The 26308-nt window shown below is 37.8% G+C and overlaps 1 protein-coding gene across 7 annotated transcripts in view; it reads right to left on the bottom strand.

Moving 5' to 3' along the window:
• The window catches only part of KCNA4 (potassium voltage-gated channel subfamily A member 4), a 307754-nt gene that overhangs the window by 207926 nt on the left and 73520 nt on the right, over nucleotides 1-26308 (bottom strand). For 4 of the 7 annotated variants that reach the window (XM_021402960.1, XM_021402961.1, XM_021402962.1 and 1 more), the window contains one exon: nucleotides 22582-26301. The exons of the other annotated variants lie outside the window; for them this stretch is intronic. In XM_021402960.1, coding sequence (XP_021258635.1) covers nucleotides 23551-25536 — 1986 coding nt within the window. In that variant the 5' untranslated portion in view covers nucleotides 25537-26301 and the 3' untranslated portion in view covers nucleotides 22582-23550. Of the gene's footprint in view, nucleotides 1-22581; nucleotides 26302-26308 lie in introns of those variants that run through there. 7 annotated transcript variants of the gene reach the window in all.

Genomic DNA, 26308 nt, shown 5'->3' on the forward strand with positions numbered 1-26308 from the left:
TTCTGCAAAATACTCCATCTTCTGCAAAATACTCCATCTTCTGCAAAATACTCCATCTTCTGCAAAATACTCCATCTTCTGCAAAATACTCCATCCATACATCTATATAGTACTTCTTCCAGCACTGCATTCTGCCAGACCAAGACTAACCCAGATTTACCAAAAGCTTTTTATCTTCTGAAAAGCCTCAGTTAATACAGCATGCGCATCAGAGGTGATAAAAATTTCCTCCAGCTAGAAAAAGATAGGGGAAAAAGGAAAAATACAGGCAAACCTTAAGAAATATACATTTGAATAAATAAATAAACAAGAACTTAATGTTATTCTAAAGCTACTCGAGTTTAATCTCATGGGTAATTCTGAATATTCAAATGGAAAGGAAGGAGGGCAGAATTTGGACACTGCCTTTAGTATAAGAAACTCAGTGTGGAAATGCTGAGGTTACCAGAAGCTAGACATCTGCACATGAATTTATAAAAATGTCTCGCAAATATAACAGACAGTTCATCCTAAGCTGTTTAGTTTGGTTTCGTTCCAGCAAAGAGCCATGGTGGCCATTTCCAGTCATGGTAACTAAAACTTAGAAAGAAAAACTGACTGAAATTTTACCTCTGGAATCTCCCCAAACCTTGATTCGACAGAACATCTAGGCATGCTGTGAAGCCACAATGCTTTCTTTGGTCATCAAGAAGAATTAAACTGCAGGTTCAAGTCTCCATACACCTTTCCATGAACATAAACGGGGATCACGGTCACTAAAAAAAAAAACAATTCTATCCATAGTGGTGAGGTTTCAAGGCTCTCCATTTGGAGTAGCTGAGGGAAAAATATCTGCTTTTTTTTATTATTCTTGACTGACCAGCTTCTTAACTCAGTCACACCTTCAAAATGGCACTGACTCCAATAAAGTGCTATAAGCACAGCCAAGAACAATACTCAGGACGAAAGGTTTTGGATAATATGTAAACATAAAATACTAACCAAGGATAACAATCAGCCCAGAAGAATGTATTGCATAATTCCCTCACACAGCATCAAAGCAGAACTACTGTGATTAAAATAGAAACCAATATATTTCACTAAGAATTAACGTGGAAATAAAATGTTTCTCACTAAGCCAGGATCCTTGAGGATCCATGAAATACGTACCTCCAACCCTGTGGATAAGAGTAAAAGGATTGCACTTCTATTGTTTCTGACTCTGCAGAATACTGTCATCTCTTTCACTGAAAAATGTAATCACGTCATAGGGATTGCTGCAGGCTGAATTCTGATTTTGTAACACAGACACAAATCCAGAGAAATTCCATTGACTACTGCTGTGAAAAGAAATTATCTCCCAAGGTCTATTTAAAAATACAAGGATGCTAAGAAAACAAGAAAGGATAGTAGTAAATTTGCCTAAATCATTTCAGTGTCTGGAACAAATGGAGCTAAGAATAAGGAAAAGGCAGAATATACACTTAAGAAAACAATCCTATTTTATGAAAAACAGTTGATATGCTATAAATGTTAAGCCTGTTGCAATGATCGGTACATCCATGCAGCATGAACTGGAGTTAAAAGGTCAGTATGTGACAAGGTTACTAACAGAATTACTGTACAGACACAATAAGGTTGATACAAGTGTTGACCCACAGAACAGTTCGAAGGCATTCTACAAATCAGAATTTGTTCCTCTGTTCTTACCTTCTCTTGCACACGAGTCTGAGAATACTTTTTTCTTAAACTTAGACAACAGAGATTTTCCTCTGTAGTAGTATCGCTATCAGGAAGGTTCACATAGCAGATAAGTTTTCATGATTTCAGTATCTAGATTGTACTCATTCATTTTCTATCAACTAAAAATGTGCTGAGTTACTTTAGAGACAAAACGTAGGCTACGGTACAAAGTACTTACAAACTAAGCCTCAGATTCTGCAACTCCAAGTATTTGAACAGTTGTTTTTCAGCAGAATTTGATGGGTCAGAGCTCCATATTTGCACAAAATTTGTGCATTAAACACTCACTAATGACTTAAAAGAACATTTTACTGTATTATAGTGTCTATGGAAGTATTATCCCAACAGAAGCATTAGAAAACTCCAATCCACAACCATGACCTAAACATACATGGCTGACTGATGACAGGTCACAGAAAATGAAAGTAACGTTATGTTAATCCACATGCAAGGAAAGATCAGAACTTACCCTGAACGTAGCACTGCTGTACAAAGAATCACCTTTCACTTGAATAGAAAAAAAATGTTTAAATTGTAAAATGTAATGTTCATACTGTCAAGTTATTCAATTATATAAAAGATCCAAGAGTATTACGGTAGAAGCAGCACATGCATAGCCAGAGCAGCACATTTATTCATACTTCCACAAGTATGTGACAAATCACTCCATGGCAAATGTTGCTTTCACTAGTGTTAGAAATAATTAGAACATGTTATTTAATTAACAATATTTCACAATCTTCATCTTATGAAGCATTTTTCTCTTTAAAACGTTTTTCTCTTTAAAAACAGTTTTTCCCTCAACAACTCTATTAGCTAGTAGCAGACTGATTAACACTTCCCTATTGAGACAGAAGAATTTTGGTTTTTCATTTAAAGTTGTCAGTAAGTAATGCACATTATCAATAATTCTCCCATCAAAACCTTCTAATTGGAAATGTATGGTCACATTCATAATTTTCAATAAAACAAACAATTTTCTGTTCAAGAGTACAAAAAGTTACTTCAGAAGAAAAACTTAAGTCTGAAGTAAGTACCTAAAGTTCAGCTTCCTTCCCCTTGCGCTGATTTATTTCCAAGGCTGCATTAGAACGTTGACATTTGTTTCTCATTTATCAATATGATTTCTGAAAAAAATTGTAACTATTTATTAAAACTTAAATATTGAAATAGTGAAAGAAGTGCAAGTAGACTTTTAGACCAAGCATGAGATAATTGTATTTTCAGATTTGAGTGATGTTCTTCATTTTAGGCTCTTGGCTCTAGAGGTAACTTTCCTATATATACCTATAATATTGTCATTCTATTGAGTATAGCAACAAATAATATTCCTTCTGTTAAAGCCAACTATGGGGCATGTGGACTGATGGATGAATAGATTCCTTAGAAGCAGAGCCTGAATCTCATCTTCAACTTTTACCAGATGTGCTTTCACTCCTAATGAATTAACCTGCTGTTTACTTAAGTAAAGAACTAGATGTCCTAAATGTTCTGAGGGTGTCAGAAAGACAATGCCTCCCAAGATGGCAAAAGCAGCAAATAATCTGCTGACAGGCTGTTCTGAATAGATCCCAGGCAGCTTGTCTTGCAATGAGACTTTCACTTCAGTGAAAGGCTAAACATCAAGACTATTTTTCCATGTAAGATGTAACTTACGCAAGAAGGCATCAATAAAAACTGTTGTACTAAATTCAACAGAGACTAACTTACTGACGCTTGAAAGTTTTACCTCTATTCTTCTAGCATACAATGAGCAAAATGGGTAGAAATTAACTTTACGAATATAGCAAAGCACAGCAATAGAGATGACGTGGATTTTCAGTGTTAAACTACTAACACTAATGACTACCAGGATCTCAACAGGAAAATTTTCTGAATGATTTTATTAAGAAAATTAATTTATAACAACAACAAAACCAGCCAGGAAACTGAATTAATGTTAACACACTGAAACAGTAGTTGCACAATTTATCTAATTCCTGCCAACAGACTGAAAGTTGATAAGATCCATCTTGCAAACAGAATCCTGAGGCACAATCAAGTTTGAGTACAGGATTATGTTCAGCCCACTATTTGATTAAGTTAATCCTGATCTCTAGAGCTGGCTTCTTTCACCAAGTCATTCCAGACCAATGAGCTGCTGAGAAATAAAAAGCTTCTGAAAGTGGCACTTATATACAGAACAGAACATTTTTCACTCAATGAAATCCATGGACTTCTTTGATTTATGCTTCTAACTGAACTGATTTGATTAAAGTTCTGTTCCATTTTCATTTAATTAGTCAGGACAGCTTAAATTAATTATTAGCCGGATCAGTAAGTTCCCTGCAGGCATCATACAAACATGACTTTTTTTTTTTTTTTTTAAAGTCTGAACAATCTTTAGACTAACCTATGTTACAACGCAAGATGAACTGAAATGCATTATTGATTTAGCTTCAATGATAAAAATCTCAAAAATGCAAGCTCAGCTGAGAACAGTGATTTTACAACCTCCAGACAAAACTCCATCTAATGATGCTGGGTGTTTTGTTCTGCAGCCATCAGCTCGGAGCAGCCATTGTTCTCCTTATTAGAAGGACAGAGCCTGCGTCTGAACCTGGCTCAGGGACAGAAAGTTAAAAGCTTTCTGTTACCCATTCTGTATCTATTTGCATAAAGCTAAACACAATCTAGTACACATCTAGCTGTAAGTAAGTTCTGAGCTACTCAATCAAATTCCATCCACGCAAATTAAGGCAAAATCTAGTCTTAACTGAGTATGTGTTGTCTATGCTACTAGAATACCTAGGCATTTCCCATAGACAAATGGACTGTTGAAAATTCCTGTCATACTGTTCGTGGTTAAAGCAGTTAAATATGCTGACCTAATTTGTCATTGATGGTTATATCACTTTAAGACAACTGAGGACAAATCTCACTTTCCAGCACTACTGTTTCAAGCTGTTCATAGCAAACACCAGTAGATAACAAGCACCATGCTGCACTGTCACAGTCAGCACTGCCTGAAGAAGAGTGAAGAGAGAAGAGCCTTGTTTCAGATGAAACAGAAATTCATTTGCAAATTGCCAAAAAATCAGTTGTAATAATTTAAATATCCTCTTTCAGTAAGAAAAGTATACCAAGCGGAATAGCCTCCCCTCTTGTTGTACACAGATACAACACTTCTTTCCTATCCAATCATAGTTTTGTTTCTTTCTAACTAGCGAGTCACAGTTCAAAGCACACTGAACTTCATAGCTGGCACCTGCTTTATACAGAAAGATTTTACTTGCTGGCTACAGCAATTCTGTGTTATAATACAATACATCTACCAAAGCGTATGTCGTGGCGCACAGTTTGCTTATTTTACCATAATAATTGCAGCCAGATAGATAATATGTTAAAAAATACAGCCTCCAAGAATGAAAGTGTAGATGAAATTGCTAGAACTGGAGCAGTATGCTAGTAAGTTCTGTGGGAAGAGGAAGCACAGCCACCTATGAAAACATATTACTTCTAAACAGAAGACATTCTTGTGCAAATGGTTTCAAATACCCTTTTACCTTGTACTGAGAGCTTGGTATTCCAGGCTGTGTAGTTTTAAAAAGCTGACCCTGAAAAAAGTCACATTTATTTTTGAATCTTAGTTTACGTTCACACCCTGGAACTGGCTTCCTGCCTTCCAGATTTTGCTGAACAATGTATGACCAGCCATGCCTGAACTTGCTGCACAGCTCTGTTCAGGCTGTGTAGCACTCATTAAGGACATATCCACTTATAGCTTGAAATATAAAGAAGTCTGTTTTACTAACGGATGCGATGACGCTTATCACCTCCACTCTCCTTCAAGGGAAGAATGACCTGGCGGCTCACATGCTTTAGAGGTGCTAGGCCAGCAACATTTTTCTGAGATCTTCCCCAGCAGCAAAATGAAATTGTCACTCCCACACAGGCTTCACGCAGCGCTCTCACTGATTTCACACATAGGTAGGTATTCCTAAGATGCTCACCTAGGGAGCGCCCTTTCCCACGAAAATCCTGAAGCAGTCTTTCTAGAAGTTTTGCAAAGACTGTGCAAAATAAGCACAGCACAGTACTTCCTCGCACCCTGCTAAGCTCTGTTCAATAAAGCAGCCTGTTGGGCTAAAATTAGAGGGAAAAGGTTGTTCTGTGCTTGCATGAACTTGTAAGAAACATTCCCTAATCACAGCAGTACCAGTAACAACACAGCAATTTTGATATGCACAGCAAGAAGCAAAACCTTGACTATATATACACATGGTTTACAGGGAGATGTAGGATTATATCAATAATGTTGGTACAGCTGGAACTGTGAAATACATACAGTGCTCAATGCAGGCACTAAATGTATGCTTCCAGACATTCCCAGACACCAAGGGTGCAGGCCTAAAGGCACTCAGGCATAATTCTCAAAGAAGGCTGTTCAGATACAGAATGCTGTCCTATTTCCTGAGATTTCCAGTTAGCAGCAAGAACTTGCCATTTAAGATTTTTTTATAGCAATCCAAAACAACAGCACGTTGCACACTGATTTTTCTTTCACATATGACCCAACTCAGACTTCACTGAGAAGTATTTTCTCATCTTACAAAATCCCTTATTCACAGTTCAAATGGCCTTATTCTCACATCGCACTCAGCATCACGTTTCACATTTATCATTATATTTCATCAGACTTAGAACTCCGCTGCCTTTAATAGAACAGTTCCCGATATGTATTAATAAAGTTCACAATTAGGAAATAAGTACATGACCTAGCAAAAACAGGGTACAGTATATTACCTGCTCCTGCCTGTCAGATGAGCTGTTATAACTAATGGCATGTACACTCTTAGCTACCCCAATTACAAAATAAAACAGGCTCACTAAAACATGAATTGAAGAATGAGAAGGTGGAACACAGCTGAAACAATTATTAACTTGCACTGGAGGAACTACCCATCACCTAAGTGTTATAGAGAAATGACATTAAAATAAACGCCCTCCACCACCAAATTCTCAAGGAACAATTACTGCATCTCTTATGAGGAAAAAAGGAAAATATACAATAACAATGATATTTTCATGTTATAAAGTGAAAAAACTGCTGCTGCTCAAGATGTTTTAATTTGCTTTTCTTGTACTTACCAGTAGAATACATACTGTGAAAACAAAAGTGGTATGTCAGCCCTTTTGTAGAAGCATAACTCAGTCCCCTGCAGTATTTACACAGATTTATTAGATGTACAAGTCCGTATAAGCTTTTACACGAGCACTTCATGTGAATGAAAACTGGGTAACTGCAAGTTAGACATAACCCCAGCATTTGAGGTAAGAACGAGCAGTTCAGTAGCTCAAGCTGGAACAGTTTTAATAAAGCAAACAGATTTCAACAGAGCTGAAACTGCCGATACTGTAAGCATCAGAATCCAGCATTACTGCATCTTCTAAACCGCTAGTGTCAGGAAACCATTATCAGAAATCAATGCTATTAGGAAAATTAGCCTGATATCAACGCGAAAAGATTTGAAAACAGAAAAACCTATTGAAAAAAAAAAATCAGGTCAGAAGCCTTCCAGTGGCTTAAAGCTTTCTCTGTATAAAGAATCTCCCAACCCTGCTTCTCACTTCTTGTTCTGCTCCCCGCTTCAAAGGGAAACACAGTTGCACACAAGTCCCCCAATCTTCTGGCTGTAAACAGTACAAACATCAAGAAGAGCTGCCTAGCCAAGGAAACTGCACACAGTGCTTTCCTGTACTTCAGGTGAAGGAGTCACACACGCCGAAGTGACATTGCCCCAGAAGGCATCTTTACTAAATGGCTTCAGATGAAATGTTTGCCACGGAGGTATCACTGAGCTAGCGTTCTTATTTTGTTCTTTCTTCAGCAGTTCCAAACATAAAAATGCGTGCCTCAGAGGAACAGTAAATGTCATGACTCCTGTGAAATGCTACTTCTGGTATTTTAAAATGGATTCAAATCATTTGAGTAGCACGCGTGGTGTCATGGAAGAGGTTCAGTGTGGCACCAATGCAGCTTATCTGCGAGAATATTGGAAGCTGCATTTTTTTTTTTTTCAGTTTAATTCTGTATAACCAGAAGTAGCAGCTTTCTTTTAAATGAGCCATTACATTAGTCTTTTCTAAGGATTCAAACATTAGAAATCAGGAAATTCAGATTCATTTATCTTTCAGCCACAATGAAAGGCTCAATTTTTGCTTGATTCTTACCCCAGGTAGTCTGATATGAGTTTATTCAACTCCATTCAAATAAATTGAGTACCACCATTTTACTGATAGACTAGGAGTACAACCCTCAATTAAAAGGACATTTCTAAGTATCTATTAGTTCTTCTTAATTAAAAAAAAAAAAGTTACGCTATCTAGCACAACATTCTAGCTTGTGAGAACGTTACTTCCTTGTGCATGAAGGTTGTAATTCATAAAGACAGACTGAGAACATGGAGATTCACAGCAGGTACGAAAATTCAGCTCCACAACGCTGACAGAAACAAACTGAAAAATTTCAGTGTTGGTAAACTGCACTGTAAACAGGCACAGAGCCAAAAATCATGTATCCTTTAGAGATTGCTCTATAACACCGAACCACGAGAACAGCATGTTCTCACTCATTCTAACAAACTGGCAGAGACCCACTGTGAATGAAAATTAATATCTGCTACATCAAAAAAGGCAACCACATTTTCAGCCATTTTATAGCTCCCCACCGTACGCTGCACCGTTAGCGTTTTTGGTGGCATATTCTCCCAACTTCAGTCACACAGCTGAGACATTCTCAAGCAATGGTTAAACCACAAGGTGTTCATAATGAACCAGTGAAAAAAATCATTCTCTAATATGCAGTCAGGTTTTTACCAAAGTGTGCAGGAAATAGCATCAATCTCACAAAAAAAAAAAAAACACAAATAAATAAAAAATCAAAGCACATAAAAAAACACAGAAGAGAAAGTTTGGTAGGCAAGAGAAAGGAATAAACTGCAGTAGGGAGTTCAAGTTAAGGCGACAAGCAATTGTAAAACATATTCTCTAAAGCTGGAAGTCTAAGCAAAGCACTTAATACCTTCCAATGCTATATCATATGGATCCTCTGGAGATACAATTCATTTTTTTCCTTTTTCTATTCTTGCATACTGCAATCCTTTCTCTTTATATTCAAGTCACTCTTTCAGCATTGCTCTCAGCCCTTTTCAGTTACTGGAGTATTTGTCCATCAATTTTCAAGGAGCTCGGAAGCTTTTACAAGTAACTTTAAAAATCTTTCTTTTGTAAGTTATATTACAAAAAGTCAGGTATTCTTTCACTCGTTCTACTAATTCACAAACCTTCTAACCAAGATTTTTTTTGTGTATTTTTCTCTTTTTGTTTAAATTAAAGGTTTATCTTTGAAACCTTTCAGCACATTGTTGTTTTTACTGTCTCACATGGGATCTGAACAAACGCAGAACTGAGATTGCCCAAGCTTTTACTGAGTTGGCATGAAAAATTCCCTTTTAGAGCAATATTTTAAGAATGACAATTCCACACTAAGTCTTTGTAGTATTACTATCCACAAGCGTGAGGCTCTAAACATTCCTATGAATACGAGAGGCTTTGCTGAATTACTAGAGTATCTTTAAAGCATCTCTGATCATCAAACCTAGACAAAACTTGTACAGCGTGATCTGTTCTTGATGCTGCTATGATGACTGCTTTCACTGGCTGACGCAGCATCTACCACAGCGACTTTTGAGTGCTTATAATCCATCTTGATGTAGACCGGCTGAAGTCACAGGAGTGCCTCCTGGACCACAAAACAGCCCTGCTAAATACAGATAGGGCAAATTTTTGTGTTAAATAACCCACAATATTACTGAAAGCACTGGAAACTGCACACTAGCTGCCAGCATCCTTGTAAGTGTGATTACTGAGGAAAATGAAGCAAGGTACAAACCTGCCATTAGCACATATTTAAACACAAAGGCCTAAAGCTGAAAGACTGTTCCACCAACTGACTGCAGCACATTAGCAGAGGAACTCCAACAAGCACAAGAAAACACTGGCCTAGCTTTCTTTGGGAAGAGCAACTTAATCACTGAAAAAAGGGAGGAATGTGACTAATTCTCCACAATTTCCTGACTACATCCTTCCCCACAAGGAGTAGATCTCACCATTAAGGCCTTACTCTGGGAAATAATTGAGAGCTCAACAATATTTGAAACATTGACATTAACTACATGCATTTACTACAGTCCATTAGCTGCAGTTTATGAACTAGCCTTTCTTATTGTAAATGTAGAGGGCATCATCTTTAAATCTGTTAGCAAAAGATAATACGATTTAGTTGAATAAAACATTTCTTTCCAATTAACTTTGTTGCCTGAATCAGAAGGTCAAGTAAGCTAAGGCAGGTGCACCACCTTCTTCCTCATAACAAACTTACAAGAACAGTGTCTTAAGTAAATCAAGAGCCATTGTGATTTAACACTGTTTTGAACAGTCTTCTCTAACAGCCCTGCAACTGTTTCTAATTTGTACACATTTCAGGGCTAAGATACATCACTGGCTGACCACAAGGACTTACTCATCTATCACGCATACATGCTGCTTTCAAGTACTCCATAAACAACGCTTTGCAGGAAGTTCACAACAGTTTCTGACTGCCTTGCTTCTGAGGTCACTCTTCTTTACACCTTCAGCATCTACCACCTACTTCCCCGAGCATTTTCTGAATGACTGAAGAGCTCAGCATTCTGCTTTGGAAGACAGTGAAAGTGTTTTCTGCAACATTACAGCAATGTGAAGAAAATCACTTTTTTATAGCCCAGCAAACCATATAGCAAAGGGCTGCTGCTATCAGAGGATGCACCTTACAGAACAGACAGCGGTCAATGTTCACTAGTCTACAAGTGAGCAAAAAATAAAGCAAACTGACTCCTGCTGCAGTAAGGAACTGCATTAAGAAATAGGGCATTAAAAAAGTGATGGAAGACAAACTACAGGCCACATTTCTTAATATGAATTAATATTAATGGATGGATTATTATCATTTAATAAAAAGTACTCTAAGCTGTAGCTTCTGGCTATAAGTTATCTCCATGATGCATGAAAATATGCAGTATCATACAAAATAGATTTATCTATATTAAATATATATATAATATAATATCTACTGTTATAGATATTAATAGATATTATTGTTATAGATATTGTTATATCATCTATAATTAAATATCTATTCAATATATAAATATATATATACACAATAAATATGTATATATAAAAATTTGTATATATATCTATAAATGAGATACATAAAGATGTATATATATATATATATACACACAATCTAAATCTACTTCCAGCATTGAAAACTGTAGTATTGCATTCTTTAAATGAGAAAATCTTCCAGAGAGGCAAGGAACAGAAAGCCACAGTTATGACTAAGAAGTTCCTCACTAACAATAACATATTTGGCATTATAACTCTCAACCTGTTATTGCTCTAGTAATTATGACATGATAAAAACTAAATATTTCAGCTAAGCCAGAATAAAAATTGGATTCATAAGCCAGAGGTTGATTACTAGAAGAATGTTTCCAGTATGAACAACAGACCAGAGAAATTTTCTCCAGTCAACACAGAGGTGGGGGTACTTCCAATACCTATCCTTAATTAACAACTTCTAATCAAAGGTTGCATTTACTCTATCTACACTTCCTTTAAGTCACACTCAGAAATGCGTACCTTGTCTGTGAAACTCTATTCAGAGAAATCAGTAGCCAAGTCATAAAATGTGATCATTTAATTTTACATAGTGTAATTGCAAATGCTAACTTGGGATGACCAATGGCTTCTCCAATTTTCCAGCACCAAAAACAAAGAAACTACACATTAGCTACATTTCCAATGATAACATAGCAATGGCAATCAACTGTCTTTCACTCTTTTTAAAAGTGAAAAACTTCCAGGGTAAACAAATCAGACATTATAACCCGTGCCCATGAAATTCAATAACTGGTCATTCAGCAACACTACATTAGAAGGACAAATTTATGACACGCACAAAAGAAAGTCAAAACGCAAGTTAGAAAGAAGTTAGGATACCTGCAGAAGGATGGAGTTTTGTAGTGTATGTGAACAGACCTACTGAAGAAAACAAAGGTTGTTATTAACTCAGTGATTCAAGAGGCTTCTAATCATTATTGAACCCTTGATCACCACCATAAAATAATCACTATGTTCTAACCACTACAGATTGAGAGAAGGGGGCTTTTGTTAAACAAGAATTATCTCAACCACAGGACCATATTCAGTAGAGACCTGTCGCTACATTTTAAGGCTGTTTTAAATCCTTGAACAAAAAATTGTGTCAAAACCTATTATTTGTATTGGGTTTTTATATTAAGATAGCAATTCTTTTCTTTTGAGATTTACTTCAAGATTTAAATTGTTATAACTAGATAGGCATCAATATAAGACACTGTTTTATTCTGGACAGAATTCCACAGCACTAGGCAAAATAATTCAGTACATTTGGAATCTATCCATAATAATAATGAACTACATATTTAAGCCATCTTGTACCATCAGTTCCCAAGCAGAACACATTAGTGACTGATAACACTAATCAGCGTGCACCAAAGCTTGGTGATGCTTTTCATAATTAGAATGACTTTGTCAGTCATTTTAGACCAAGCATTTAAGGCTGAAGATTAAAAATACTGCAACAATAAAATACTCAAAACTTCTTGCAAGTCATTTTCCCCTCATTTCTCCATAGGAGACATTTTTCTTGCTTATCTGCTTTTCTCTATAGTCCTTACAAGAACAGTGTCATAGCAAGAGAACTAGATCAAAGAACTGACAAGAAACAGAACTAGAAATAGGCCCTTTAGCAAGACACTGAATTCATTTTTTATTTGGTCATAATTTTCCAAATTAGACAGCATTTTACAATTACTTTTTGAGTCTATTTATACTCTTTGACTATTTGCTTTGCTATGCAGGTAAGTAAAAGATTCCTGAAAAACACTCGCAGTGATATTCTCATCGGTTTAAGAGTAAAAGAAATCAAATCAGTGAACTATAGCATAAAAAGTAACGATAGATGGCAAAGTCTCAAAACCATTGCTGTGTAAACCATTAACTTACAGGAAATAAAGTTTTTATATAAACTCTGCATTTATAAAAATAAATGGAAAAATTCTCCATGAAGGAATTACTGAGTAGCATGAGAAATGCTGTGTAAATTTGACCACAGCGTTATAAAGTAACATTTTGTTCATTTCATACAATGTTTCCTTTGCAATGATTGAAAATATAAAATATTACTGAGTACATAAATCTCAAAACAGGTGTAGGTGTTTGGGAACAAGTGCTACACTTACAAGAGTGCAGCATTCAGCAAGCATGTACAAATATTTGTCAGTCATACAGCAGGCTCCCTGTACTCTATTACTCTGAATAGATGTCTGCATAATTATGGCTTGTTTGGATGGCATTTGGTGAGCAAAAAATGTGGAAAGGTTTAGCCTCCGATACTATAGCTGTACCAGCTCAAGAAATCTACCCTAAGCATTTCCTCACCCCTAGTGCAAGCAGATAGTAAACAAAACCAGACCAACGCAATGGCACTTCTTGTTCTGTTCCTTCTACTGAAGCAGCAAGCTGCAAATGCAGTCACCAGGCAGCTCTTCCAATCCACTTTCAGCGGGACCTCTACCACAACTTTTGCTTCCTCTAAGGACCAAGTACTACCCACACAAACCCCTACAGCACTGCCTTAACAGCACACAGTTACAGAACATAAACTGCCCATTTTTAGGAAAACAGTTTCAAAAGAGAAAAAGATTGTAATGCTTTACAATGTGAAATGTAAAAAAAAACATTAGAAACAGGACGTATTCCAGATACAGTATATCAAAGACTAGAAAGAACATAACATGAATCTATCCCCAAAGGCAGCTGCCAACCTCTCTAATTAATGTAACTTTTTAATGATAGTTAGCAAAGAATAATAACATTAGAAGATTAACTTTGCTCACTGTATGCTGTTTGTGAACTTTTCTGCCATTCCGCGCAAATCCTGGACTTAGTTTCTGAATACCCTTGGACTAATTTTCCACAGAAAGCCACAGAAACTCAGTGCTCATCAGAGAGAAAGGATCCAGAGAATGCTCAATGCACTGCAGCACCCGGTACTGTGAATTTGGACCCCAAGCTACCTTTCTCAACAGGTACTCATAGTCTACAATCAGAACTGATGTACAGCTGAGGCACAGGACACCTCCCACCTTTGGAAAACTGAATATGTGAAGATAACCCTAACATTTTTTACATAGTAGTCCACATCATGCTAGAGATTTCTTTTTTCTTTGATTCAGAAAACAGAAATTGGTTTTAGTACAAGTTTTAGTCTGATTAAAGCTCTTTCACAAATATTTAAACAGTTTTCATAAAATGATAGTAACAGAGCTACAATACAATACATACTAGACAGATCTCTAGACGTTTCCTACAGATGATCATGTTTACTTAATGCCAACATCAGCAACAGTTCCAACAAATGGCACTAGCTAGCACAGAAAAGCTAATTATCTCAGTGTACAGCAAGGGAAGGTAAAGATATTGCCTTCTACCAGGATAACAACACACTCATAAAGCTATGTGTCAAGATATAGCTCAGAAGACGACACAGACAAGTGGTGTACCCTTTCCAAAGGTCAGTGAAGTCTCCAGAAAGGGCAACCTCCAAACAGAAATTCTGCTCTGTTGGACCATGAGTCCACCCTTTCCAGTTGTTCAGTTGCATTGCTTGCACCTGTGTGCCCTGGGATAGCCACACGTTCTCACCTGGTAGCAGCTCTGACGTTTGGCCCATCACAAGAAATTTCTCTACACAAAACACACAGCAACATGTCAGGAGAATACTCACAGAAATGCCGGCATCAGCAAACATAGCTAAATAAAAGCAAGATAATACAGAAGAAGTAAGACTCAAGGATGCCAAACAGCCAAAAATCAGCCTAACCTGCAGGTTGACTTCCTGGCTTGGCCTCTGACCTTGTCACCAGAACCTTGCCTGATGCTGCCAGCTGTGAGCTACGCCTGAGTGCCTCCGCTGGTCCTGCCCTGCTCCTTTGCTTGGGGTGCTAGGATGGGTGCTGGCTGGCTAGGCCTCTCCCCTGCAGCCGTGTAATCACACCAAGACCCTGACTCCCAGTCCCCTGGGGAGAAGCCAGTACTGCCCAGCTCCCTAACACCTTTTAACACCTCAACTTGCCATTTGTGTTATGTGCAAGTTCAAGTATGGCATCAAAGGAAGTTTTTTAGTAACAGAGCTGATGTCCAAAGTATCAGGAGTAGTACTTCAGACAGTGCTACAATCTAATTTGCTTGAACATAAAGCAAACCTTTCAAATCACTATATTGTTTCATGTTCCAATACAACCAAGTGTAGGCTTGAAAGCATGGTGGATTGTTGGTTACCTCTATGTGGTGTAGTTCAATACTACAGAAGGCCACAGAAATCAAAAAAGCTGATACATATTTTGCTCTTTCCTCTCAAAGAAACAAAATCAGTAGAGCCGTCAATACAGAAATTTTCAAAACCAATGATCTGAACATCCTAATTTCTGCGTGCCTGAAACCAGGCAATCTAAAATGCACTTTTTCTACATCTATTTAAAAGTAGATCTGTTCAGAGGCACCTCATTCCACTTAAGAATCGACTTGAGCAGTATCACTTATCAATTCTGGATATGGTTTCTTGTAAGATAGGTCAAAGAGTAACAATTTAGTACCATTTTAACTTACTAGCATCTTTTCCCATTTTTTCTTTACCCAAAAATGTTGATTCTCCATGAAGCTACGAGTAATTAGAAAATATTTTGCTAGACAGAGAAAACATACTTGCTTCCTAACCTACTGAATCAGCTTATCACTTACTAGAGCAGGTGTTAACAAATTAAATGGCACCAAAATAACAATTTCTTCTGTAAGTTACTCAGAAGAGTAAAATTTAACTATACATGATCTAATAGCGATAAGACATGAGGGAATGACTTATAAGGGAGAAATTTAGGTTAGATGATAGGAAGAATTCTTTACTCAGAGGGTGGTGAAGCAGTGGCACAGGCTGTCCAGAGAAGCTGTGGATGCCCCATCTCCAGAAGCATTCAAAGCCAGGTTGAACAGGACCCTGGGCAGCCTGATCCAGTGGGCAACAACCCTGCCCACGACAGGGCATTGGAACTGGATGGCCTTCAAGTTCCCTTCCTACCTAAGCCATTCTATGATTCTTTTACTGAAATCCTTATAGCATTTTTGTCTTTAACTTTGCAATCCGTAAGGGCTGAATCAAAATGTCATTTATAAGTAATTACCAAGTATACAGAACTACGAAGATACAGAACGACATCCTTAAATATAAATTGCTATATAATACCTGTCAGTAAGATAAACACTATTTTAGTAAGAATCTGGATTTTCTGTTCGGCAAACAACAACACATGATGATGCCACTGAAACATGCAATAAAAAATCTTTTCTACCTCCTACCTGTGACCAAAGCATATTTTTCACCATCTATCCGCAGCTCTTATTTAAGAAAGACTTAACAGAAAAGCTACTATTACCTTGCCTTCTTTAACTCTAAACATGCAAAATTTCTGCCCTGTAATCCTTGACATTTTGAATACAAAATGCCTGAGATCTGAAAAATATTCAGCGTCTCAAATTCCTGATGAATTCAGAGCAAACTGAGGGCACCTTGAAAGAACAAGCCCTTTAATGAATCATAATTTATTTACCCTTACACGTACACTCCGTGTACAGTGGAATGTATAACTTATTGTAATGCAAATGTATCTTATTCAATTTGGACAGAAAAACAAAAGGTACCTTTATTTCACATCAGCAATCCTTTGCAGTTTTCTGTATTCAGGCTCCACTGTGCAAGAAGAAACTGAGCGACACCCTGAATTCATTACAAAGGGGGGAATTCATTACAAAGGGGACAACAAAAGGCCGAAAGTAAGTTCATTCGTACAGCAGATGAACCACACCAAGGAAACATATCACAGGCTCTGACAGAAAACAATCCCCCACTCACTGAACAGAAGTGAGAAACATGGCTGAATCTACAGGGCAGGGCAAGGATACAGCACAGAGCATCAAGTCTGGAGCAGGCACTGTCCTACAATGGTACAAGGCAGAGTAGAAAAGGGAATGATGCCGCCCTATGCACATGCCTGGATTTCTTTCCAAAATATATTGTGGGGTGTTACTCACCTAGCAACGAAGATAAACGCACAGTGACGTGCTCAGGACAATCCCTTTTCCACAGCATAAACCAGTCTCACAATATCAATATAAATAAAAGCAAGCAAAATAAATTGACTTCTCAGATGTCATATCTTGCAATACTAGATAAAACACTGTCTATTATTGACACGAGAAGTTTTAGGTAACTTCACTGCAAGAGCACTGTACTCAAAACCAGCATACTTAAAGCAAATTGGAAATACAAGAGTGACACTGAATATTTCTGATTTTATTTTCTTCATTCCCGATCAGTGTTCGTATCCTTGATGGCAAGTTCAGAGTAAATTTAAGTTCTTCTACTAAAATAATAATTTTTTGGCTAAATCAAAATAAAATGAAATAAAGCAATCCCTTAGCTTGTTACTGCTAAGAACAACAACAAAAAACCCTGCAATTCAAGACTCTTTTGACCTTACTGAATCTATCCTTTCTTCTTCCCAGTCTCAACACAAACTGCCCAGGAACGTTCAAACAAGACTAAAACAAAGAGAGACATACATCTGTCTTGAATACGTGCTGCCACTTTCTACAGTCCTTAGCAAACCACGGTAACACTATGGAAACCTGCTTCAACATAGGTTTCATTTTGACCCTAAGTCAATCACTCTGTCCCAAATTCCTTTTGCAAACTAATTCCTAATGAAATGAATGGAAGTCAGGTGTCTAAAACTACATCTTGTGAATGAGGACCTGAAACCCTCTGTAGCATAGGAATTAGGAGACTGAAGGTTTTAGGGCCCCCCGTCTGAATGAGTTACACAGAATCACAGAATGGCTTGGGTTGGAAGGGACCCCAAGAATCCCCACCAGTTACACAGCATTTCAGAACACTTCAGAATTTAAAAACCACTTGGCACTCAGAAAGGATAACAATGGTACAAGCACGGACCTACCACATAGGCTAAAAACTTCACAGTACCCTCTCCAGCCCCACACCCCACTGGTGCAGGGAGTACCTTCCCAGCTGCATGACTAACGACACTCTGAATTCATTGCAAAGCTGCACCAACAGGCGCTGAGCCTCTATCAAAGGTGCTGCTGCTGCTCCTGAGATCACAGAGTACCTTGAATATATATAATGCATGAAGTACCTCTCTTGCAATTGCAGACTTAACCCATTTGCCGATTTGTTTTCAATGGCAATACCACACGTGCATAAGTGAATATATAACAAAATAAACTGTTCACTTACCTTCTTTCCCTCTAATAGAATATGTTATCAGTTTCTGACATGTAATATAAGATTTCTCTTCTTTCCTTCTTTTACCCTTATGTATTTGTTTTCCAAAGGACCTGCTACAGAAAAAGGTCTAAAGGAACATTATAATTTTACGGAAAAGAATTAAAAATAAAAATTAATTCAACCATTTCAGTACATAATGGTTTAATGACTTTTCTTTCAGAATTAATGTCATCAGAGCTCTGAACACACAGAAAGCATGGTAGCAATAGGTAATGGTTCGTGTTTGTACCTGGTTGCCAAGTACAAAATATTTATGCACTTTTAAACCAGCATTAACATCAACAGTTTTTTCCACATTAGATGATCTCTGTGGAAATGAAGGAAAATTCATTTCAAAAAAACTGCCAGCTTTTCTACAAGCCTTTTTTTCTAGCAGAGGTGCACAAATAAGGTAAGTCTACCAACTTATTCACTGCAAAATCAGAAACATTTTGTCATTAAGTTATAGCAACAGGAAAGGCCAACTCCATCCAATGACTAAAAATGTTACAGGCTGTCATTTAGGTTTAGCTTATGATAATAAAAATATGTAATTTATACGATGGATATTTTATATATATATATATTATCTTGCTTGTTTTTATTATTGTCTCATGCTGATTAATTAAAAAAAACAGGCCTGTATTCATAACTGGACAAAAAGAATCAGTAAGAAATCGCTAGAAGCAGCAAGTTACATAATCTCAAGCACCATGAATAGTTCATATTTAATTTGAGGACTATCAATTACCTCTGTAAAGCTTATGCTGAAAAGTCACGTATGCTCAGAATTAGTTTTAGGAGTCTGGGATCACCAGAAAGACACACTTTCACAAATTACTTACACATAGAATAGGCTTTCTGACATTTTTTTTGCTGTACCTCCACAGTGCATTTATCCTACATTTATCCTAATATAAAAAGTAAGTATTTCATATTCTTGGGCAGCTTAACAATGACTTCCCATAACCTAAGTCAAGTGACTTTCATCACCTAAAAGCACACTTGACAAGAACTTTCCACGTCAGGAGGTACAAGATAGTAATCATTTATTCAAGATTATGACCTGATCCAAGTTCTTTGAATACTAATATTATGCAAAATAAATAAATAAATAAAATCATTTTCCTGTTCTAAAGCTCCTTGAATAGTTTTACTGACTGATAACACATTCAAATCTCATTACCATAAGAAGTTCATAACACCCATTAGCATCTCTAGACATCAAGAACACTGTTGTCATGAATTAGATGTAATCATGGTAGCAGTGGGCTTTCTCACTCTGCTGAGCTCCCAAAATGATTCCACACTGCACGGATGTCACAGAAACAGGCTGTACACAACAATTTTATGTAAGAAGAAGAATCTCCTTCAAATACAAAAACTACACTCTCCATCAAACAGAACTGGCCTCCCGCAGAATCGATCTGAGAAAGCTTAGCTGGACTCTAAAAAAACTGCCTAGCAGGGTGACATAACACTTGTTTCAACATAAATTTCAGTATCTAGGGTGAACTTTTCAAGTAATCAGTGTAGCATGAGAAAACTTGATCACTGTAATAAAGGAAAAAAAAAAAGCATCTCTGACATCATGCATTTAATTCAATACTTCAGCTGGAAAAACACTCCTTCTGAGCCTGGCCTTGGCACTTAAGACTGCTATAAAAAGATTTATATATATATATATGTATTTTTTTTTAAATAAGGGCCAGTAGATAATTAAGTATCAGTATCAGAAATGTGACTGGATGCTGCTGTGATTCCATGAATTCTAATGGAGCTTCCTCCAAATTTTTTCACCACTGCAAGTGAGCATGAAATATCAAAGTATCTCATTTTGCATTATTTTTAGCTAAAATCTATGTCAATGTGAAATCATTTGAACTACATTACCAGAACTAAAATGTTCCCTAGTGTAACACCATTCACGTCAGTTACAGCAGGAATGCATTTCACCACTATCATTTAAAATGCAAAATGCCCAAGTGATTACAGAATTATTTTTCTGATAGTTGTTGGTATCCAGTATCACCAGAAAAACTCTGGCAAGGAGCAGTGGTAGCATTTTGGAGCAATAACAGCTCAAATATGGGGTTCCTCTGGCACACAATTTCCATCTAAGCGATACTCTAGGGAAATTTTGGTCTCTTGTTAAGCACTTGGGATCTTTGGGTTTTAGCATGGTAGGGGTAGGACTTTGGCTTTTTCAAGCTGTGTTCTAAGTGCGTGGACTAATGAAAAGATGAATAATCAAACTAAAAGCCAGCCAAAGTGAAGGTATTTGTTTCCATTCTGAAATGCACAATTCTTCCTGTGATTCAGAATGGTCTGCCAAACTGATAGTACAATCTAATATTAAGCTATGCTAGCTCTTATTTATAATGACAGTTACAAGTACATAGGCTTATACATTCATTGCAGGAGGCAGAGCAGGCTCCACTGTTATTAGGATTGGTCTCCACAGTACCGCAGTATGCGGTGCAGACACACCCAAAATGCTGCTCTGCTAAAAGGTCCTCCAGCAAGAATTTTCTATCAAAGATTAAGGTACTGCTACAATCATAGCATAATGTAGACAACACCATGCTTGTTTTAAATGATAAGATTGTGTATTGGTAGCATAATACCTGCAAGACCTTCTGGAGAAGCTGGGTAACTGCTTAGGCAGATATCTCACGCTGGGCTCCATCCCCTCTGAGTGAACATATTCTAGGAGTTATTCAAAAAGCTTTCTTTCCCTTTGCTATTAGACATCAAAAAATTCCCCCTCTTATAAACCACCTCCCTTTTCAACCAGTCAATACTGTAAACACATACTAATTACTTCTTCTAAGTTCTGTATGTGCCTAGTTATTATTTCCTTTATTTCTACATTCTTGCTATGGTCCTTCTCTGGTATTATATGGTTGCCGGTACTATACAGAACTACTAGCAAACTAGCGTACAATTGAACCCTTATGTTCTTTACCTTATTACCAGTTAAAGCTGTTAAAGAAACACTTTCACTTACAGATGTTTGCTGGACTTCATAGAATGGCCACCCTCATTGCTAATATTGCCCTTATCAGAAAAATGCATTTAGTTCATTTACCAAGGTGAGTCATGAAATAAATGCAATATTTAATTCTCACAAACACCTATATATAAAATGACTGAAGTGTTTGATTCAAAACATAGTTGACATTAATATTATCGTATTAAAAAGGAACCTTGTTTAATGCTTCACATCACAAATAGAGTGTAGCCTGTTCTATGATTTAAAATTATGAATCAGACATTTATACACACGTTTTAAATCAGGGCTCAGTACAATGTCTGTGTCTTGTTTTTTTGTTTTGTTGTTTTTTTTTTTTTACTATGACTTCTGCAGCGTGATAGGAGACAAGCAGAGAAAGTTTTCCAAACTGTGATTCACAGAAAATCCATGAAGGCCAAAAATGGATCGTTAAGGAAAATCCTTTGGCTACAGCTCTGTTCTGTATCACTGGATGCTGCATACAGGAAACAATGCCTATCTGACAGTTACGCTTTCTGTCACAGCTACCCAATTTGGACAGGTTTTATTTTTGCTTTTCAGCACCAGAACTATGAGTCATTAACTAGTTCTCCCTGACAAACCCCCTCCACAGTTTTAAAGGAATATTACAAAACTACTGTAAATTGGTAGTGTTTGTAAGCCCTCTTTTCTCTCACAATGGCCTGTCCCAGTCCTTAAAGTGCATATGCCAATTTGGTTCAAGTTTTACAATTTGGAAAGTTCCACAGTGCCTCCTCAAAAACAGCTCCAATTACCTCCCTAGATAATTATGAGTCTGAAAAAACACCTGCTCTGAATCTATTGTTTATGTTAAATGCAGGAATATCTTACCTATTTAATTCTGGAGTCTGGAATGTGCTCTAGGTCAGATAATCGTTACCTACCTTAACCTCCTAGAAAGGGCAGTGGAAATCTTTGATGCAAAGATACAGCTGGTCTAAGAATCAGTGAAAAGAAATCATGGAACGTTTTCCCAAGGACTACATGGGACCCAGCACAATCATTCTGAATGCCAGAATGCCTGTTTCGGATCCTAAATTTTGCTTCAAAGGTGGAAGTTGTAACTAAGGGAAAAAATGTAGCACCAATAACATGTTAATGGTTAGTAATTTTGAATTGTCAGCACTGTAACAACTGAGTACCTTACTACTTTTACCTCTTCTCCCTACACATTGAATTACTTCAATACTGGCAAAGAGCATGTACTAAACACTGACTCTCAATGTTAAATAAACCAGGAAAAAATATATACATTAAGTTAATATTACTTAAGAGTATAACTAGAAAACACTGATTTCAAGTAATTTTGATTATAAAATTTTACTTCACAATCCTTCTCCAGATCACAGATATTCATAATTAAAAGAGTATGGAATTGATATAATGTTAGCTGTTTTGCCATCAGCATCACATAAAGGAAAAGCAAAATGAAACAAAAAAAAGCAAAAAAATATGATGCAGAAATCACTCTTCCAATGATTGTCATTGAACTATTACATTAGTAAACATTCACAGTATGAAGTCTCTTTCAATATAACTCCAGCATATAAAGTAGTGCAAAAAAGCATTCCAGTCATTTTGCCTTTGCAGTCAGACCAGGCTAAAGAATTCTCTTACTTCATTTCTTTCATTATAAGACAACAAATGCTGCAATGCCTCCAAAGAGAGTTATAAAAATAAATCATTTCTGGAGGTTCAGCAGCCTTCTCAAAGTAAATTTCCAGTTAAAAACAAGCATTACAGGTTCCAAGAAAAAAAAATTATATCTATCTTCTGTAGAGTATCTTTTTACAATAAATTTACCATTTCAAAAACAGGACTATGGTATCCAATGATTTATGGTAGCTGCTATTAAAGCACTGATAAATAGATAAACGACTTCCAAAGTTCATTGCTTCTTACATAGTAAATACCTCTGAATGCCAACTTCTACCACAGAGCTGTTATTAGTGATGTCGACAGTTCATGCACTCACTTTAAAACTCACTTGGTTTTAGTAAATTTTTCAGCCTCATGTGCAAAACACTTGCATTCTAATAAAAAATGCAGTCTGAAGTTATATCAGATCTAGCAACCCCTTCCTCAAGTTATATCACTTACTTGATATGTTATACAAGTTTAACAATGTTTTTTTTTTATTTGTATTTAACCATTAAATGGCATACTACTGTATGCTGTGGACTCATTTGCATATTTCATTATTTCCACTGCACTCTTTAATGCATAAATATATTTGGAAACATAAAATAAATATATTTGGAAATTACACATCAGTTTCCACAGAATTTGAATTTACACAGTTTTTCTTCTCTGACTCGCTGCTATTCCCCGTGTCCTGACTCTTTTTCTCCTTTACACAAAGAGATTCTTTAACTCCTTCTTCCATCTCCAAATACTCTGATTTATCCTCTGTGGATGAAGATGATGAGCTTCTAAATTTCTTCAGTAAATTTGTTGGGAGGTAAGGACAACTGACTGCATTTTGCATCAGCTGCGTTTGCTCTTCGTTCTCAGTCTCTCTGTGGTAGAAATAGTTAAAATTGGAGACAATCACTGGCACTGGTAAAGCAATGGTTAACACTCCCGCGATGGCACACAGGGACCCAACTATTTTCCCACCCACAGTTATGGGTTTCATGTCCCCATAACCAACTGTAGTCATGGTCACTACAGCCCACCAAAAAGCATCTGGGATGCTCTGAAAATGGGTGGCAGGCTCATCAGCTTCTGCAAAGTAAACAGCACTGGAAAACAAAATTACTCCAATAAAAAGGAAAAAAATGAGGAGGCCGAGTTCCCTCATGCTCGCTCTGAGTGTGTGACCCAGGATCTGCAAACCCTTGGAGTGCCTGGAGAGCTTGAAGATGCGAAACACTCTGACCAGACGGATGATCCTCAGGATGGCAAAGGACATGGCCTGTTGACCATTGCTGCCCTGCTCCTGCGCCAAGTCAGTGCCCAGAGTAATGAAGTAAGGCAAGATGGAGACAATGTCTATGATGTTCATGATGTTCTTGAGGAAGTGTGCTTTGCTTGGACATGCAAAGCAGCGCACCGTAAACTCAAAGGAGAACCAAATGATGCATACTGTCTCTACAATGAAAAAAGGGTCGTTGAAGATGGTGTGTTCCCCAGCATCCAAGTGAAGCGACTCATTGGAAAGACCCTTCCCTGAGCTCAGGGACATTATGAATTCTTTGTCATCTCTAAACTCCGGCAAAGTCTCCAGACAAAAGATTACAATGGAGATCAAGATGACTAAGACAGAGACAATGGCAATGCCTCTGGCTGGACTGGAGCTCTCCGGGTACTCAAACAGTAGCCAGACCTGCCTCTTAAACTCATTCTCTGGCAAAGCTTTGTCCTCTTCCTCTTTGACAAACCCTTCATCTTCTCGAAACTTGAGCATGGCCTCCTCCCCAAGTTGGTAGAATTTCACCTCCTCGCTGAAGATGTCAAAGGGTACATTGACTGGCCTCTTCAGCCGACCACCGCTCTGGTAGTAGTACAGGATGGCATCAAAGCTGGGCCGGTTCCTATCAAAGAAGTATTCATTTCTGAGAGGGTCAAAGTATCTGCCTCGCTTCGCTGGATCACCCAACAGTGTCTCCGGGAATTGAGCCAAGGTCTTCAGCTGTGTTTCAAACCGCAGTCCTGACACATTGATCACCACACGCTCGCAACACTCGTACTCACTGTAGCGAACAGAGCTGTAACCCCCAGGGCCTCCACCATCATCAGGAGGCTGGTCTGAGTACGAAAACTCATCCTCCCCATAGTCAGCACTGTAGTAGAGCTTTCCTTCTTCCTCATCGTCTTCATCCTCATCTTCATCCTCCTCTTCCTCCTCACTCACATCCTTCAGTATTCTCTCTTCAGAACCACTGAGAGGAAGCAGCTCGGAACAGGGGAAGGAGGCTCCACACTCCCTGCTTCCTAAGTGGTGGCTCCTCTTCTTCCCTTTCTTCCATCTCTTACCACTCTGGCGGTTGGGCAGGCTGCTGCGTGATGCATTCCCACCATGAGAAGAAGCACCTCGACTCTGTTCCTGGTGGTAGTGGTGATATGGTCCACCTCCACCTGTTGCCCCCCCTTCTACTGCTGCAGTTGCTGCTGCTACAGCTGCAGCTGCTGCAGCTCTCGACTGTGCCAGCCGCTCTCTCTCTCGGGCCCGAGCTTGGACCGCATATCCATAGGGCATATGGCTGTTGCAGCCAGAGCTATCTGCACTCACCATTGCAACCTCCATTTTGCAGCAGCTTTTTTGTTGCTTAGTGCAAAAGCTTTTGTTTTATTTACAGTGCGACCTTAACTTTCACCATAAAAAGTTTAAAGCCATTTGCATTTGGAGGACAGTGCACTAGGCACAGAGCGGGGCAACATAGTTGCAACACTGAATCTACCTTCTGGGAAACCACAGATCTGCATTTTCTTACTGTCCAAAATGTTTGGGGAAAAAAAAAAAAAACAACCACCTTTTGTTTTGCTAAAAATTAAAGATGAAACTCTCAAACTAGACCAAGGAACAGCAGAGGCTTTATTCTTTCATCCACTAGGCCCTTTTATTTTAATTTATGTCCCATGTCTACCACTGATCTGATCAGATTCATGACTACATTCATGAAGACAAAAACATGCAAAACAAAGGGTACCTGCTCTCCATAGATGATTTTAGTTCATCATTGCAAACAAATGCAAATAGTCTCTTTCCTCATAATTTGTTCCTGGTAATGCCTTGGCCTAGCAATCTGATTATTGTTTAATATCATTATTTGGGGAGTTGAAGCTAATTCCAGCCATCACTCTATTTACACAGTGAGAAGGTCTTTGCAAATCCTTTCTTCAGCCTGTCAACAATGTTTCAAACCTGGGAGCAGCACCCAGGGCGTCAGCAGCAGTGGTAAGAGGAGGAGGAGGAGATGAAGACTGAGAAATTGGTTCTGAGGTCCCCATAGGACATAAGGGAGTGGATGGGTCACCCTTTGGTTATGGTCATGCAGAAGAAGCACTTAACCTGAGGC

This window comes from Numida meleagris, chromosome 6 (genome assembly GCF_002078875.1).
Source record: "Numida meleagris isolate 19003 breed g44 Domestic line chromosome 6, NumMel1.0, whole genome shotgun sequence".
NCBI lineage: Eukaryota > Metazoa > Chordata > Aves > Galliformes > Numididae > Numida > Numida meleagris.